General features: G+C 41.6%; 1 protein-coding gene across 1 annotated transcript in view; it reads right to left on the bottom strand.

The window, feature by feature from the left end:
• LOC142364178 (myosin heavy chain, embryonic smooth muscle isoform-like) overlaps positions 1–19,601 on the bottom strand; it is a 37,777-nt gene that overhangs the window by 12,334 nt on the left and 5,842 nt on the right. Inside the window, exons 2-7 of the mRNA XM_075443299.1 lie at positions 6,765–6,810; positions 5,953–6,076; positions 3,516–3,705; positions 3,270–3,414; positions 1,653–1,859; positions 504–608 (exon numbers count right to left, since the gene is read on the bottom strand). Coding sequence (XP_075299414.1) covers positions 504–608; positions 1,653–1,859; positions 3,270–3,414; positions 3,516–3,705; positions 5,953–6,076; positions 6,765–6,810 — 817 coding nt within the window. The remainder of the gene's footprint in view (positions 1–503; positions 609–1,652; positions 1,860–3,269; positions 3,415–3,515; positions 3,706–5,952; positions 6,077–6,764; positions 6,811–19,601) is intronic.

The following is a 19,601-nucleotide window of genomic DNA, read 5'->3' as shown; positions in this document are numbered from 1 at the left end:
ATTTTTATACAGGGGAAAAAAAAAAGAGTATATTTAAGTGATGAATACATGTATCAAGCTGCACTATTTAACCCAAAAAGCAAACACTGGCAGTTTCAACAACTTAAGCTGAAGTCAGTAAAGAACTTCAGCCTAAGTCAGTAAAAGACAGGGTATTGTCCCTCGTGCCTTTCACACACCCCAAGGACCTTATTTGCATTAACATCCTACTTGGAAAGGTTTTTTTGACTTAATGCTTATCTCCCACAGAGACTAAGAAATAAAAAAGAGAAACTGAAAGGCTACAGTCTATCAAGCAGTAAATCTTAGATAATGAAAAACTGGCTCCACATGTAGCTGAGCAATCATCATACATCGCATTTCACTAGACTTCAATAGGAAATACAGCTTCTACCCATGGGGCTTTCCAAACCATGAATGAAAATGTATTTTCTGTTATGCAGTTAGCATTTCAATGAGGAACAAAGCTTCAGCGTTAAGTTCAAGCTTCACTGCACACACACCTGTGTATCCTGAAGCTGAGATTCCAAACTAGCCGCATCCTTGGCAAACTTAATGCCTTTCTTCTCTGCTTCCTCCAGGAGACTTGAGACATTATCCAACTCGTTCTGCAAAGCAAGCAGTCTAAAGGTAATAACGCGCAGCAGATCCATGGCAAAGCCTACATCTGACACGGAACACAAAACCTCCACAAATTCCGTGGAAGGCAAGACAACAACACATCCCAGGTACAACAAGCTAAGAATACTGAAGTTTGGTTAGAAACGTGTCAGTCCTGAACTTAAGACAGAACATAATAAGAGTTAGCCATGGTATTTAGCAGAGCATGTCATTCCAAAATCTACAGTCATATTTAAAGCTATTTTTCATTATAGGATCATGTATTTTATAGGACCGTGTATTTTACAGTGCCATTAATTCAAGGATTATCAGGGTGGCAGCTGGGTTTAAAGCATCACTGCAAGAGAAAAGGTCAATGCCAGGTGCCAATTCTTGCTATTTTAGGCTATGCTACTTGTATATACAGTGAGAGACTGCCAAAACGCTTCCCCCAAAAAGAATGGGGCCATTCCCTTTTTCAAGCACTTTAGCTTGATTTACTCATAATACTCTTTGCTGTGGCTAAGAAGTCAGCTCTGACTGCATTTTGTCTGTTTTCTCCATTTCGCAGAGGAACAGCCCTTTACTTGCAATCCCTATCTGTCAAGTTCCTTTTGAAGCACAAAAGGAAACGTGTGGCCATCATCAATCAGTACATTTTTGCTCAAGCCTACAAATGAGCTCAGCCCACTCTACTCAACTCCACATCCAAGCCAAAAACCTGTAGGCCAGCTGTCAGCAGAGCCTCCTACAGGATTTGGTCTCCAAAATGGGAAGCCATGTACTTCAAAGCCACTGTGATTCTTACATAGTCCAAAAAGTTCAGGATTCATGTCATGGCTCTCCAGCTATCTGAGGTGTGTCACCACTTTCAAGCCCCTCAAGTACACGAGTACATGACTGAGATCGCCTCCCACATCAACTACAGTCCCCGTTCCTGTAGACCTAGCTGCATCTTTGATAGTCATTCCTCCTAGCCACTTCTGTATATGGTTAAAGCTTTTACTTTCTTGTGTATAGTTCAGCAGTTTAGGAATTCCATACAGCCTTACCTGCAGCTTGTTAGCTTTCTCCACCAGCTCCACCCTCAGTCTTTCTCCTTCTGTGACCCTAGCAGTTAGCTCTTGCACCTGAGCATCGAGCTTCTTCCTCTCATGTTCAGACTCTGCCTCAACCTGCTGCAGTACCTTCACTTCACAGGCCAACTCCTTGTTGTCGGACTCTAGGCCTTGCTTGTTTTGTTCAAGATTTGCTTTGAACTAGGAAAAACAAAAGGGAAGAACTTCAACGCTTTTTTACATATCAATAAAGTTTTCTGCTAAAAATATTCAGTCCAGCAAATCAGGATTATAAGCTCAAAGATAAAACAACTGCTCAGCAAGTTGTAAGTAGGGAGCATTTAAAATCCTGCTGTGTAACATTTTGCATATGTTAGCCAAAAAAATTAAGGTAATGCAAGTTAATCCACTCTCAGATATCACAGGTAACAGCGAGGACCAGAAGATATTTCTATGAATTCAGTAAGATCTGGGATGTCAGTGCTGTGAAAGTGAGTAGCACTGAGCAGGAAGGAATGTGCCCATTAACAGATCAGCATGGCTCATCTCACAGAAATAAAAGGAAAGATATCAGCTACAGCTGCCCTGATTTTCGTAGGCATAGCAGCCTGGAGGTGCATAATAAAGCACTTTTCACCACTGCGCTGACATTTGTCAAAAACCTTTTTAAAAAGGTAGTAATTGCCATAAGGGATGTTTAAGTGCCATTCTTACTATATTGCCAGAACTGACAATCTTATCACAGGACCTTTGTTTAAGATTGTAGGGTATTTTTCTGTCTTTTTATGCTCTTATTGAGAATATTTAATGAATAAGGACCACAGGAAACACGTAAGATTTTCAGGTGAATAAACTATAATTTCCATCAGGTTTAACTACTATATTTCTCACGTAGTATTTTAAACTAAGGAGGCTTCTGAAATATTCCTACACAAAAATATTACTACAGTATATGAACTGTCCACACCTATATCTGTGAATGACTAGAAATAAAATTTTACAAGCTAGAGATACTTTTTTTTTTTTTGGCAGTGTTGGATTAATTCTACTTCTGAACAAAGACACTGAAGCTGCACTGGTAGGAACCACGTTGTCCAGGTGTGCCGCTTCCTCTGCTCTGGCAGGGGTTACCAGAGACACAATATAACTCTGCAAATCAGCAAGATACTCCACAGATATCTAGCACTGGAGGTCACGGTACAAGCATAAAGTGAAGAGTGGCTGGAAGAACTTTTACGCTACCCGTACTCACAGTTTGTTATTTGTGAGTGTTGACATGACAATTACCTTATTTGCAACCATTCCGCAGTTCGCTTAGGCAGAGAACTGCTTTTCACCAAATAAGCACATAGGCTGCTCGAGAATTCCGACAAAAGTACTACATCAATTTATCTCTAGGTGCACTGTTTCCAGGTCTAACAAACACTTTTAGATAGTCTTGGCATCTATCTGAAAAGTTGCTATATGTTCAAACCAGCAGGATATATTTGATTCGACTGCAGTAGTTAAGTATGTACAGAGGACAATCACTGGAAGTGACCACGCCACTTATGTTACTTATAAAAGTCCTGAAGCTGAAAAATGTATTTCTGTAATTAATTTTCTGCTCACCCTTTTGGCCTGTTCCAGTTGTTCAGAGAGCTCTTCCAGGGCAGTAGCATGCCTCTGCCTGATTTCCTGGATCTGTGCTTCATGGTTTTTGGTTTCCTCTTCAATTGCTTTCTTCAGTTCAGCCACCTCCTGCTCTCGCTTTGTCCTAGAGGAAGCATCAATAGTTATCAAAAATCAACATTTTAGTCTTTTGTAAATTCAAGGTGAATTTTAATGGTGCCTGCTTATACAGACACATGATCCTACCTCAGCTCTTGCTGTGCTGCAGTGGTATCCAAGGTATCTTCTTGTTCAGTTTTTAAAGCCTCCAGCTCTTCACTTAAATCTCTTTTCTGCTTTTCCGCCTTGTTGCGAGATGTCTTCTCCTCCTTTTTTTGTCTTCTCCTTTTTTTTTGTCTTCCCCTTTTTTTTGTCTTCTCCTCCTTTTTTAAGCACTCTATGGAAGTAAAGGATTACATTTATAAGCAATTTTTTCCTGTTGTTATCCTCAGAAGGTTCAGGGGCAGGGCAATGGGACAGCAAGAAGGGTGGGAAGTTTAATATACACTGTGTCAATTCTTTCTCCAGACTGCAGCTGGAAGGGTGACTGGGAAAGATGAAATAGCAAAGTAGAACTGCATGATTCAGATAGAAAGTCAAGAAAAAGTCAATGACTGGAGAAAAAAATTTGAAGTAAGGTAACAAACATAATCACATGTTGACAGAAAAATAAGGAATAGAATCTAACAGAAGAGCAGTTTGAGCTGCTCGGCCAGGTGATCGCAGACATCAGGATTCAAAAATGAAGAACTACGGACTGGAAAAAATTATGGCTTGCATAGTTGTGGAAGGGCTAGGCTAGACTCCAAAAGGTCTACTGGAAAATAGTGTAACTTAAAGAAAACTTGGATACACAATTTTTGCAAGTATCTGTACCACTAACTCACATCCCATTGATATTTAGCAAGACTTTGCAACCCTGATAGCCTCCAGTAATTTCCTTGTGTAGCCAAGATACTCCTGCCCTAAGGTATTTCTTTGTGAAAACCATCCAGTTATCAGTGCCCTAGCAATAAAATACATTTAGATGATCTGCCTGTGGTCTGATTAAGATAGTTATTGGCTGCATTGTCTACAGTTAGCTAATGACCAGGTATGTAATATATTGAAGTCACAGGAAGGTTTTGCTTAGCATAGCATTAGCACAATTCAACATCTATTAGAATAAATGTAAGTTATTAGACTTGTTCAATACTTTGTGGGTTCTCAGTGCAGGGGTTTCTCACACCCCTCCTAAGTCTGCTACAAGATCAGGACATCTTCTACATGGAGCCATATTCAAGAATCATATCTTAGAGCTACCGAGGGGTATTTGGGATTTTCCAGACAATCTAAAGTAACATTGTTTTTCTCTAAACAGCTCCTCATTCAAAAAAAAAAAATAGCACTTTTCTCTGTTTTTACATTATATTTCTGGCAGGTGACAGAAGAGTGGCATAAGACACAATTTCGCAATGGGGAAAACTCACAGTAAACTGAATTAGTGGGGTTTTTTTTGGGTTTTGTGGGTTTTTGTTGCCCCCCCCCCAAATTTCAGTACTTACCTGTGTCAAGACGCTAGCAGAGTGACCTTCATGGCTTCTTGAATTGTCTCAAAGAGTATCATTTTACTGTGCTTTACTAGCCAAGCAGTTGCATGCCTTATATTTAAGCTTTAATTTCCATTTCTAAGGCCATCACTCTGGGAACAGCACCATAACCAACCACATCTGTCAAGTATCTTCAGAAACACTAGTCCCAATTTAAGTACACAACTACTCAAGCATTATTTTCCAATGAGTACAGCTTACTTATGCCCATATTAAAGTCCCTTGAATAGGCTTTTTAAATAAAAGGTACATCAATCATCTATTATTCCTATTACTTCAATACCTTCCTACACAGATAAGACTAAACTTTGGTATTTTTCCATAAGCGCATCAGTATTAAAATATGTAGCAAGACAACCCATAACAGTAAGTGAAAAAAATATTTCCAAATTAGGGCAGATAGCAACATTGCCTTATATTTTGCAACTTTGGCTTGGCAGTTTATTAATGTTGCACAATACCTATTTACAACCATAAGTAATTAAAAAACCCACCATAACATCATGAAAGGTTACATATAGGGCTAATTCAGTCGTGACAACACAGGCAAAACAATCAGAAATAAATGGCCAAAGAAATTGAACCATTTTAGATAAACAAAGCATCAAGAAAGGCAGAACAATTCGGATTTGCTTATTCAAAAAATATTAGAAGACTAATGAATCCCTACTAACATTTTTCCAGAAATATGTTGTTCTAATGTGTTATTATAGAAAAGTGTAGCGCCTTCCCAAGAGACAGATGTTTTACCTTGTTACTAAGGGATGCATGCAACAACATGAATTTCTGGAGTGTATCATTAAATAAAATGGATTCTCAAAAATGAAAAGCTAACAAATTAAACACGAGAAAGACTGAGCAGCCAAATGCAACAAGGCTTGCAAGCAATAAATTATTCTTTCAAGATTTAGATAAAAGCAACAGCTATTAAGGTATCTACATATAAGGTTACACTTAGCAGACTGGACCAGATACTGCATACACTGTAATAAGTGATCCACTCCTTTCTCGCATGATGTACAACCTGTTAACAGGCAAATGTAGCAAGAACAAACCTTCCAAATCAGTGATCATCATTTCCTGTTTGTTCTTGAGTTTGGCCAAGTTTTTGGCCTTTTCTTCTTCTTCAGCCAGCTGAGAAGTACATTCAGCAATTGGATCCTCCATCAGCTTCTTTTCCTAGCCATGAGAAAGGGGAGAAAGAATAACTTCTACAATAGAATTTGAATCACAGAATCACAGCATTGTAGGGGTTAGAAGGGACCTCTGTGGGTCACCCAGTCCAACAACCCTGCCGAAGCAGGGTCACCCAGACCAGGCTGCACAGGACCACGTCTAGGCAGGTCTTGAATATCTCCAGAGAAGGAGACTCCACAACAATAGTCTCTAAGCAACACAAATAACTGAATATACAAAATCCATACAGAGGTCTCATACACCAGATATAATACAGATTTCATTTCAAGTGACTGACCTGTCAATACTACGGATCAACTGGAACCGTACAGAGACATGAACACTTGTTTTCCAAGAAAGCGAGACTTGGAATTGAACACACAGGAGGTCTGGTTTTAGCACAGCATTTGTTTTACACTTTTGGAACTCTGTTTGCAATGAACAACAGTAGCTATGATAAACACTGTTTCCAGCTCTTAGGTTTGGAAGACCCATGGAATTGGAAAGAATGCATGGCAAATATCTCCCTTTTAAAGCTCTCAGTGTCTCAGCTTCCACTTGGTCAAACCCCACAAGTCTTCAGGCGCAAACTCTATAGATAACGCAACAGCAGCCTGAAATGCTTTGAGAGCTATCACTTGGTACTACCATCACTTAAGAGCAGAATCTCCACCACGCATACTGGTCTCACCTTCAGAAATTTGGAATTTTGGTCCTCCAACAAACAGAAAGGGGGGCTTGCAAGACAAGCAAGACTTCAATTAGTCAGACTGGCCAGGCCTCCGGCAGCCCTGCTTTCCACAGTTTTGACAAACAACAACAAAAATAAACCCACAACACCAAGTAACTGTCTCGACAGCCTTAGTCACTGCAAGGTGTTTTTGTATGGATAAGATCATCACTATTTTTCAAAAAATCAAAAAGGTTATGAAAGAACCAAGAGGAAAGCAATACTTACAGAGCCTGTGGCTTTGTTTTTGCCCTGTACTTCAAGTACTTAAGAAAGGCAATCCTACAATCGAGACAGAAGCTTTCTTTCAAGAATTACCGTCCACATGAGAAACAAAGTCTTAAAAAACTGGAATACCTTTAACTTTTGCCAGAAAGAAGGGTAAATGGAACATGAGTGTAATAAAGCAAAACAAAAAAATCCCCAAAATCCAAATTTGCAGTTTCTGCAGAAACGCAGAAATTTTCAGTTCCCCTATTCCCTTGTCTCAGTCAGCAAATGTAACAATCTTGAGCTTCACACCGGAGAGCCTAGGGAGAAAACGTGGTGGTGAAACTCAGACCACAAGAAATTTTCACACCAAGACAGATGCACACTTCTTCCGTTTATGTCTACTAATTTAAATAACTAGCAACTAGCACTGTTTTAGTGAAGAATAACAGGTTTTGACAGAGTTCTGTAAAGCAGCTAGCAAAGGTTTAGTTTACTCAGCTAAGTGATGTGAATTTTGCAAAGCTGCATCATACCTGCTCAGAAAACAACTCAGGATCTAAAAATAAGGTTAGATGTTTCAGTATGAAGCTACCGCTCCTTCCGAAATCACTGGAGAAGGATAGGTACACCTGGGAACATAAGAGGCATTTCTTTTGCTTATCTTCAGACAGGATAGACTGCTTCCTCAGGGTGTCCATCTCTGTCCTCACTTAGAAACAGAACGGAACATAATCAGACACACACTTAACTTCTGTGTTTCAATTAGGGCAGTTAAAGCTCATCCGGGAAATCCTCACCAAGGGGAGCTTCAGTCTGAATGAGCCTACCCATGATCCTGTACTTCAAAGCCAATTATATTTCTTCTGAAATTCATAAAACAGATTAAACAATTTAGTATTTCAGCTACAAAGGCAAATGCAGTCACTGAAAGCCATCATTAACCTGCAAGTACCAGTAATTATGTTATGGTTGAACTCGATGACCTTAAAGGTCTTTTCCAGTTTAAGTGATTCTATGCTTCTATTTCTGAAGCTTAAAACGGCACCACCTAGAAACCTGAATTTTAGTGACAATAAGAGTGGGTTTGGGATGTGAAGGCTTTGAGGAGCAGGGAAGTGAACAAAAGTCTAATTCCATTCACCTGAACCAGAGGTACACAGTACCAGAATGCCTAGAACTGGATACAGCGGTGGTAGATGGATGCAGTTATTTATAGAACTTTACTTCGCACACTACCACGATGGAACACACCTGCCCATTTCAGGTATCTGACCATGAATAGGGTCCAGGTATGGCCACAGTCCAGCTTAGAGTACCCCCTTAACCTCACGCAGCCTGGAGAACCTGCAAGTTCATGGCAGCCCCCAGGCAGTGAGTGACAACCAGCACTTTTCCTTCTTTTGGAAAGCTGTGTATGCAAACTTTTTTTTAGTTATTTCTACATTTTGCACTGACTTCCCTCCCCATTCAAAAACACAAAGTTTCTAAACTAAAGCAGAGCCCAAGAGTCAGAATTAGGACTCATTACTTAACCTTATTAAAGCAGCTCTAACACATGCATTAACACGATTTCATTCTTTTCTCTCTTTCCCATGCCACTTAGTGCACACAGGAGTGATGAGCCACAAAGCCAAGTAGTTTAGAAGACTCTGTTTACTCCCTACCCTCCTTGCTTAATCTGTCAAAAACCCTCTCTGGACACATGAGCCCCCCCCTCCACTCACCAGTTACCTGTCCTTGTTCTCTTCCTCACCCTTTCATTCTAAATAACCTTTTCTCCACACCACCTGAGTCTACAGAGGAATAATTGAGAGCAAAGGCAAGAGAGGCTCCTATGCTGGCCTAGGAGCATGGGATAGCTGACCAGACCAACAGACACCAGTGTGGGTCACCTTTGGTCTGAGATGCCCAGGCTAAAGCACAATGGTTGCCTTTAGAAAGCTGGTCCATGTATGACCTGGTTAACAACCGAATAAACCACAATATGCCTGGTGCAGATAAAATTTGCAGATTTACTGGTAAAGTTCTTAACACTACCACCCCACTCCCCCCAAATTCATTAGAGCGCAGATGTGTTGGATGTGAAGCTAAAGCTTCCAGTTATTTACAACAGATATCTTCCATCTTTTCTCCCTTGCTACGCACCAACTAGAACTGTACACGTGTTAGTTCTGATGCTCAACCAAGCACACTGCAGACAAGGATTCAGGCTCACTTTCATTCCACCTTCAATCTATAGATGAGCCTGTTCATAACTCACTGCCGTGCGCTTCTCCCTGCTCTCCATCACCTGGCTCTAGAAAGCCCAGACTCAATTCCTAATTGAAGGGACTACCCTAGTCTCACCTAGCTCTGCCAAGTCCCACAAGCACTAAAGCTTCTCTTCTACCTTTTTACCACCACCACCCACCCACGCTTCCTAGCACTGTGCCCAAGACAATACCTTTAACATTCTTTGTGATTAAACAGAAACGAGACAGTGTGGCTACAGATTCAAACACTCAAAAACCAGGAAACGTTAGTATTCAGGCTGTTCGGCGCTGTAATTCCACCCTCCGTGGTTACACTGTGTTACTGGCTCCGTTCCCCACAGGACCCCTGTGCCTGGGGATGACGTGCCAAGGGATACGCAGGACTCCTCTGCAGGCACACAGCCACCAGCTGTGATGAAACAGGGCGGCTGGGAAAGAAAAGTGTCACAGACAAACAGCTGAATGCCAGACACAAGAAGGCTGTTGAAGGGATGAGTAGAGCTCCTATGTGATGCTCCTTGCGTAAGCCAAGCATTTCACAGCCAGTGCCGCTGGAGAACGTACATGGTGAGCATTTGTGGCATGGCAGACCATTACTGTTACTCTGGCCATGGCCTGAGGTGTCAAACTGGGGGCTGCGTTTGTTTGTAATACTTCTACAGCACCCTGTAAAGGTTTACCTCTCAGGCAAAAGAGACAAAGTTAACCCTACACTTCAGAATGGTGTCGGGAAGATAATTATTCATTCATCAGCATACAAATTGTTCATAAAAAAAAATCCATGCAATTTTCAGAAGTCTCAGTAATATGCATAGCACTGATAATTATTCGTTACAGGATGGATAAAAGTAAATCCATGACTTGCTGTCTATTTAACAAGCCTGTTTAGCATCATCTTTGTGCACAGGTCAGTGCAAAGGCTGTACAGATGGATACTACGGATCACCACCAGCCCTCTACAGTTTTCTAATGTATATGTGAACAGGAACAAGTTAGGGCTGCTTAAATATAACCAATTCTGACACTTCCTAACTTTTGAGTGTTAGGTGTGTAGATTAGACATTCTTCATCTGCAGTATATAAATAAAAATTAATTGTTACAGAAGCGAGACTCATTTGTGTTTTCAAAACGGTTTAGGTTACGTGAACATTTTGCATTTTTCATAAACATATACTTCATTCAGTGCTTACTATAGCAGTGCATTGAATGAAGCGCACAATCAAAGTATCAAACTTCTATTCAGGACACTACCCTATTCTTTTTACTGTGTCTGAACTATGTTTTACAAAGAATAAAAACTTTTCCAGTCTTCATCATGACAGTCTTCGATGGCTCACGAAGCAGCTGATTACACCCACCATCTTAAACTCCTGTCCCATTTGATCACGCTGCTAAGTAGAGAATAAGATTCCAGTTCAACCAGCAACTTAAACAGAATTAGCCAGCACTGCATTAGACTGAGCAACTCATCCTTCCCTTCATCAACATCTTCTACCCCAGCTTTTTTCTGTGCCTTCACTTCATATCAGTTATGCAGCCACGCAACAAACAGAGGAAACTTGTTTCATCTAAAGCCAGATGGACTTCATTTCTTCCCCATGAGGGTGATGAAACACTGGTCCAGGTTGCCCAGAGAAGCTGTGGCTGCCCCCTCCCTGGCAGGGTTCAAGGCCAGGTTGGATGGAGCTGTGAGCAACCTGGTCTGGTGGAAGATGTCCCTGCTGATGGCAGGGGGGTTGGAACCAGATGATCTTTAAGGCCCTTTCCAACCCAAACCATTCTATGATTCTATGACTTTCAGAACAGTAGTTTGAGCCTGCAGTCTCCAAGCCCAGTGAGTGGCCACAGGAATTGTTACGATGACAAAACTCAAAAAGGGGACTACTTTTAGCACAGGTACTGGCACAAAGTGCTTATGGAAACACAGCCAAACAAACAAGGAGTACTTTTTAAACCCCTATTTTTGACTGTTTAAGTGGTTAAGCACAGGAAAAGTTTTGCAGAAAGGTTGTATAATCTTCATCACACAAGGTTTTCAAAACTCAGCTTTAAAGGGAAGCATATTTTGAAAGGAGGCTCGACAAGAGGCTCACAGAAGTCTCTTCAACCTGGTGCATTCCAAGCTGTCAATAGTGTGTTTAGAAGTACTTGGTATACAAACTCTGTGCAGTTCCATTCTCTGCATAATTCCCTTCCCCCAAAAAAAGTTGTAGGCAATTATACTCCTGTAGAAATTTTAAAAACACTAGTTTTGTTCAAGGCTGCACAGCCATAAATCCAAGAATATTTATAAATCAAAACCCACACAGAAAACAAGTTCTGAAGGATGACTTTCTAAATAGCCTTCTGCAGAGCCATGTATTCCCCTAGCACATGACAATGCTAATGCTGCCGACACTCCAGTCACAGCATCCTCCTAAGGCCTCCAAATCTATCTGCAGAGCAATCTTTCCCTCTCTCCAACTTCAAATTATTGCTTTTTTTCCTTCACAGACTGGTCAAAAGTCCTCTCCTGGTTTTCTAGGAGTTTGAGTCTTGACACATTCCAGAATATCTTAATATTAAGTGTTATACACTAGAAATTACAGAAGCTGATGCTTCTGAGTCTGATATAGTTTGAAAACTTCCAACCACATACGCCAGTATCGAATATAGCAAGCCACTTGCTTCTAGCAAGTTGAATTAATATTCCACTGCAAAGAGATCCAAGTGCTCATAGCAACAGATATTCAAACCCATTCATATCTTGTAAAGCAAAATATTGATAAAAACTCATTGTGAATTTTGAAGTCTAGCAGTAAATCTGAAGAAAGTTCTACATAAATCAGTTAGTGACAAGTTACCAAAAAACCCAAGACTCTGACATAAGTGCATATGCTTTTGTCTGTAATGTACTAAAACTAGAGCTTTTTATTAGCTGCTCGCTTGTAGACATATCAAGTCTACAGCAGTTTTGAAGCTTGATGATTTTTCTTATCTACAAGATAATTTTTGAAAGAACAGAAAGCTTGTTCACAAATATAGTACTGAAAACTGCATCTGAGGGAACCAAATTCACTAAGACTTGCCCAAGTTAATTAAATTTGTGGAAAACTGGCATACACTGCATCAGAAAGCTTTGATACCATTCCTAGTTACAATGGTTGCATAAAGCCTTTAATTTCAGAAGAGAAGTTAAACAGCTAACATCAACTGGAAATTTTAATGGAACTGCTCATTTCAGCCCCTACTAAAGAGAAAATAACGGTTGAGAAAATTATGTGGATTACATTCCAGCTTATCTTTAATAAAAAAGTGATGTTTTTTTTTAAATGCAAAGATGGTGGTTTTCAAAAAGAACAATAAACAAATGACAAAATATCCCAACTTACGGGAATATTATGGTCCTTTCTTCCTTTATGGGAGGAACCAACACGAGCAAGGTGTTGAATAACCTTCTTCGGGTTTTCAGTCTTCCCAGCACCAGATTCACCTCTGCAAAACATTTCAGACATTTTCCTCAAAACTGATTTTCAACAACTTATGAAACCTTTGTTTAAAGCAACCTCATTTCATTCCATTTACGGCTTTGACTACACAACAGACCTTCACTGTCTAGAACAAAAAGCACCGATGTTGCAGGGAACTACATGGTGTTTGTTTAAAATACTTTCTTCATCCTAAAGATCATCTTAGCATTAAGATGTTGATACAATGCATCACATTAGTGTGATTAAAAGCTTTTTGCTATGTGCCTGAATTCCTGTGTTACCTTAAGTAACAAGAAACAGCCCTGTCCTCTGCCTTGATCACAAGTCCAGAGACAGATTTATTCAGAGTGCAGAGACATATATATTAGTTTTCTTAAAATCATTATGCACACACACTTTTATATTTAACATCATTTTAATATATTGTATATACCAGGAGCTGGTTATGAGTATTACCAAGTTGATGGAAACATTCAGTATCTTTAGAAGCCAGTTTCAAAGTACAGTAAAACATATTTTAAAGAAACAGATTCTTTGCACTGCTTATCACAGACTCTTAGCTAGTTAAAAAATATATTTCTGGCCACACGGCTACATGAATTCATTAAGAAATGAATTTATTCGTGCAGAGTGGTACAGTACAGAGATAAATAAAGACAGCAAATGCACATTTACTTCTTAAGACAGAGGTAGAGTTAAAGCAGAACGTGTTTAGACAGAATTTATTGTAGTGTTTACATACACGATATTGTAGGCAGGAAGCGTGACCAAGTTCATATCACTATAATTACAAATGATGTTACTACAGCTCTTTTTAAAAAAATAAAAATTAGGTCTTGTCTTCAGATAAGTCCAGGCACATCAATGGGATTACCAGGTCTCACTTAGCCCTGATTAACTGACAGTAGATTACTGGAGAAAGATCCTATTTCAAGCGAGACAGTGACTGCCACTAGCAACTCTGATGGGTGTGAAGCAGAAACGCATTTCATTAGAGGGATTTGTGTGGAAAAAGTCAAAGTAGTTCCGTCATTCAACAGTCCTTCAGAAATTAAAGGTTGGAAACCAACTACTTTAAGAATGACAAGTGTACATTTTGCATGCTTGCATATTTCTCAGCTAAGATACTCAGAACAGCAATGTTAATTTAGCAGGGGGAGTTTAAGCACATTCTTACAGTCTTCACCTTCCTCCACCATGCTGCATACGTCAGTTTTGCAGCTAGTCTGCATTCACTTGGGTATTTAGTACCTTCAGACCTGCACTTCTTGATCAGATAGGCAGCTTAGAAGCATCCCTATCCTCACATTACACTTAACCTCTGCAAAAATGAGACAATATAGCACTTGAAATTTTAACTTTGCATATACAGAAAGGATATCACCCCAGAAAGGATATCACCCCAGAAAGGATATCACCCCAGATGTTCAAAGAGAATGGACTCTAAAACAATCTCATTTCTTCTTACCTTCCAACCTTCTCAAATGACGGAAAGCCCACGGGACAGCTGCGCTAGCAGAGGTGACCTCTTGCTATGAGGTGGCCATATGTGCACTCCTCCACCCATGAGCAAGCAGCAATGGAGACTGAGGAAGTGCACTCACAGCAGCTTAGCAAACCCATCACGGAAAAGTAGCCTACAAGAGCTAGGTACAAACTTCAGGTGAAACAGCTTATCTGTTTGACCTGACAGAACAGTATCAGTCCCTAGGTTTTGCAGGAGAAAACTTTTAACTGAAAACACTAAAAAAAAAAGTTGATTCTGCAGACAAGCTATGGGATATTTATCACAGCCTCAGTTACCAAGTTGTGACCTGCAATACTAGAGGGTTAATCAAGGCACCTGATTTTATTGATGGCATACATCAATAAAACAGACCCGCTCTCTCGGACCGCACCGGCGCCGCACGCTCCCGAATTCTCAGAAGCAACTACATCAACCTGTACAAAACCATTTTGTTCCATTGTTCCTCATAAGACAAACATCACTGAAAAATAATACAGAATACCAGAGATTAAAAATCACTGTGCTCAATTAGTCAAAACTTTCCAGTGATTGAGAGAGTAGTTCCTTGAAACTTGTTGACTATGCTAGCTTTACTCATTGCATGGGAAAACTTGGAAGGTATTACTTGAAGAGCTGGTTACAAGGAAGATTACTCTGAAAATTAGCTAATGGATAACTCGGTTTCCTTTTAGCCAAGATACCATCGATGTGCAACACAAACTGGGTGTACTTTGGGACCGCTACAAGTGGAAGAACACACTTTGACTCTTAATGAACAATCCCATTTCTACCCAGTCCAGAGTCTCCACATACAAGACAAATGTGAAGACTGACAAGCAGGAATAAAAGACCTCAGGTGCCAATACAGTCTCCCTTTTACTACAGTGTTTACATTAACATAATTCATGACTTCAAGCAATATAATAATATAATAAAAGCAGTCTTGCCTGTTTCTAGATGTGTATTAAAATATGCTTAATGCTAAAACTATTCTAGCAGATAAGAGAAGCAAGAAGAGTAGTACAGCAAAATATCCATTTACGTTTTAAAACAATACCGTTTGTTCTAACTGTCATCAGAGCTTGGGAACGCATTATTAGTCGTGCCTTTAAAATTGCACAAAATCTTTTCTGCCAAATCATAGAAACAAAGTTTATCAAAATTTAAAGGAGGAAAATCTACTCTGACACATCCAGTGACGAGAAAATAGTAGAATAAATACAGTCCAGATGTCGACTTTCTAAAAGGGCAGCACACATTGGAAGAGTCCAGTAATCAACGGGATTTTCTGGCATACGCACCAGTAAAGCTTCATACAGCACAGGAAGGTCGAAAGCTTGCAATACATTCCTTTTGCTAAAAAGCCTTTAAATCTAATAGTGATTTTTTTTTTTCCTCGAGAAAATCTTTATGCAAGTTCTCATTCAAAAGCAACGCTAATGGATGTTATCATCCTAGTTCTCCTCTCCCTGGAGCTTACAAGTATGCCAAATATTTCCTGCAGGACGGAGTGTTAGATAGCTCTGCTGCCATATACTATAAAAGAATTAGAAGATTTAGGATTAAGTCCTTTTCATTTACAGAAATAATGACATCTGCGTACTTTAGTTCTTTCCTAGGAGTGCAAACACACAGATTATAAAAATAAATTAAAATCTACCTCTATCATCCTGTCCAAAAAAGGTAAACTTTTAGTAACACTATGTACAATATTTATGGAATGGAGATTGTATCACGAAGCTAAAGATTAACTTTTTCAAAACCTTATTTTAATACAGCTCAATTAATATGTTACCATAAATTTAACAACCAAAACCCTTGGCAGAGATCCTAGCCTTACTTCAGTCAATGGCAGCTTTGCTAATGACTTCAGTAAGGTCGTAATTTCACCTGCTTTATTTCAGTCTCAATTCCACTACCAGTAGAAACAAAACTTACCAGCCTGAATTCAAATGCTGTATCAACTCCAGCCAGGGGCTACGGCAAACAGCGCATCCAAGCAAGCAAACCGTCCTTAGCAATAGCCTCAGGCTGGAGGTACAAGGTTATTCCATCAATTAACTGAAGGATCTCTCCATTACAAACTACGTTACAGAGACAGGTCAAGGAAAGTCTGACAGTCGCTGGTAAATTGATGCAGTATCTAGAATTAAAGCTTTTTCCCTAGAGCAGCAAAAGCTTCTGCTCTGAAGCAGCTTCAAACACATTTAAAAGACAAAAAGCTCAGCTGGCATAAGCACTTTGAAGTTTCTACATGGTTTTAAATTCATTGCGTGTAAAGCTATAGAGTCCTTTCCAATAAAGGAAAGTACTTTTCAGGCAAATTTATCTCAGCTACAATTTGGTTAGCAAAAATTAGTGACTGACTTCTCAACCAGCTGCAATTTCCCCCCCAAGCAACTTGAGCCCAGATCTTGCACAGAAGTAAAAGGCATTTCCTCTGCTGAACAGATCGCCATCGAGAAAACAAGTAAAGCAAACATAGCGGGAGAGGACTCGCAGGTCATAAAGCAAATCAGCAACACGCAGGAACGGAAGCCAGTCTTCTGACTTCCAGGAGAACAGCATGCTCTTCCCATGCGGCCCACTTCTAGTGGCAGTTGTTATTCCACGAACAGGTCAAACGCCTGCCTGGGAAAGACGCTGTTCTAAAGGAAAACGGTAGCAAAACAGTTGCTTTTCTTATTGTCAGGCAGGTTTGCAACATCTGCACATCTTCTTGTGACAGCTACAGTGCTTTGGTTTCAGCTGCCGCCGGCAACAAAAGCGCCACACGGCCCCCCCTCCCCCCCGCTGCGGTGCGGAGGAGAATGGAAAGAAAACAGGCAGAAAACCGGCGGGTCGGGATAAGGGCAGTTTAACAGAACAGCAAACAGAGGGAAACAGGAACAACAACGATACAGATAAGGAGAAAACACGAGAAAAAACAGACCCGCTCTCTCGGACCGCACCGGCGCCGCACACTCCCGAGCCGCGAGAGGGTTCTCGCCGAGCCGCCCCCCCCACCGGAACCCAGTGTGACGTCACAGGGTATGGAACACCGGGCTCTGTTTGGCCAGGTGGGGTCAGCCCCCACCCCCCGGCTGTGCCCCTTCCTGGAGTCCGGTGAAAATTAACCCTGTTCTGGCCGAACCCAGGACATACAGCACTCAGCACTGGCAGGACAAGGCAACACCACCACCTCTTCCTGAACTGGTAAATGAGTTTCTGGATTTTAGGGAAGTCTAACTAGTTTGAAATTCCTTACTGAAATCGCACTGCGAGAACTGGCACCCTTCCACCACCACCCAGCTAGCCGTGAATGTCACTAGCAGATCAGGGGCTCCGCAGAACGTGCAGTGTAGTGCTGCGAGTCACGTAGACAGAAGGACACAAAATGACACATGCAAAGAAAGCTTTAAAATTCAAAGACAGACTTCTCTTCCTCTTGCTACCTTTGCACAAAGTCTACTGCAAGCTAACAATATTTCCAAAGATAAACATCTGGAGTATATTAGGATGGTCAGATGCAGTTAGTGTCATCTGTCCCATTACAGATCATATCTGTGACTTAAATTGCTGAAAAACTGTTTTGGTTTCGGCTGCCGCCGGCAACAAAAGCGCCACGCAGCCGCCCCTCCCCCCGCCGGCGTGCGGAGGAGAATGAAAAGAAAGAGGCAGAAACAGGTGGGTCGGGATAAGGGCAGTTTAACAGAACAGCAAACAGAGGGAAAACAGGAACAACAACGATACAAATAAGGAGAAAACACAACAACGAACCGTACAACCCAGACAGCCGCTCTCCCGAAACAGGACCGGCGCTGCGTCCCCCCAAGCCGCGAGTGCCTTCCCGCCGCCCCGCCCCCCCTACCGGAACCCAGCGTGACGTCACAGGGTATGGAATACCGGGCTCTGTTTGACCAGGTGGGGTCAGCCCCCACCCCCCGGCTGTGCCCCTTCCTGGATTCCGGTGAAAATTAACCCTGTTCTGGCCAAACCCAGGGCATTATCCACCCCTTATTCCATACCGTCTACGTCATGCCCAGGTCCCCCATTGTCCAGTTGATCACCACCACTTCTCCTGTCTCCAGATATCATTCCCTTAGTCTATGGATCATCACTCTAAAGTGTCCATTGAGTTCATTTAATCCATGACTTTGGGCTCCATCTGTCGTAATGGTCTTCCGTGGCAGGAGGGGTGATGTGTGGTGATGGTCGGTCACTTGCTGCATCCGGAGCTCACGGCTGATGTATCTGGTGCGGCCCGTGCCCACAGTCTGCAGGAGATGTTGATCTTGATGAAGTTGCTGGATGCCAGTTGTTGAAAACCAGGTCCAGTTCCATCATCGCTGTGCTCTGCTAGGTTTTCATCGAAAAAGTCCATCCTTCTTTAATCTGGATGATTCTTACTATGCTACTACTGGTACAAAATATAACAATTATAACAGTGATGACAGACAGTGACAGGGTTATTTAACAATTAACTTTATACAATTTATTTATGGACTATTCTCGCCCGTAATCAAATCCCCATGAGGTACACATCGGACTTCCCCATCCTTCCGCATTACCCACCAGGTACACCCAGGACCTTGAGCATAAAGAATCCCGCGGACGGGCTTGCCTTCGTCCGAGGCAGGACTAACCCAAACCGTCTTCCCTAACATGTTCCGCATGTGCACTACAGGGACTTTATCTCCTTCTACGGGGCGCTGAGGTTTTGACTGGGCAGGACCAGGCTGGTTGGTGGATCCCCGGCTGTTAACCAACCAGGTGACCTTTGCTAAATGGGGATCCCAGTTTTTGAAAGTCCCACCCCCCATTGCCCTCAGATAGGTTTTTTAGCAGCCCGTTGTACCGTTTGATCTTTCCAGAGGCTGGTGCATGGTAGGGGATGTGATACACCCACTCAATACCGTGTTCTTTGGCCCAGGTGTCTATGAGGCTGTTACGAAAATGAGTCCCGTTTTCTGACTCAATTCTTTTGGGGGTGCCATGTCACCACAGGACTTGTTTTTCAAGGCCCAGGATGTTATTCTGGGATGTGGCATGGGGCACAGGGTAGGTTTCCAGCCATCCGGTGGTGGCCTCCACCATTGTGAGCATATAGCGCTTGCCTTGGCAGGTTTGTGGCAGTGTGATGTAGTCAATCTGCCAAGCCTCCCCATATTTATATTTTAGCCATCGTCTTCCATACCACTGAGGCTTTACCTGCTTGGCTTGCTTGATTGCAGCACATGTTTCACGTTCATGGATAACCTGTGCGATCGTATCCATGGCCAAGTCCACCCCTCGGTCACGAGCCCATCGGTATGTCGCGTCTCTTCCTTGGTGGCCCGAGGTGTCATGGGCCCACCGAGCTATAAACAGTTCACC

Source organism: Opisthocomus hoazin, chromosome 25 (assembly GCF_030867145.1).
Source record: "Opisthocomus hoazin isolate bOpiHoa1 chromosome 25, bOpiHoa1.hap1, whole genome shotgun sequence".
NCBI classification, from domain to species: domain Eukaryota; kingdom Metazoa; phylum Chordata; class Aves; order Opisthocomiformes; family Opisthocomidae; genus Opisthocomus; species Opisthocomus hoazin.
Note: the sequence above shows the minus strand (reverse complement) of the source record. Positions and strands in the feature narration are given on the sequence as shown.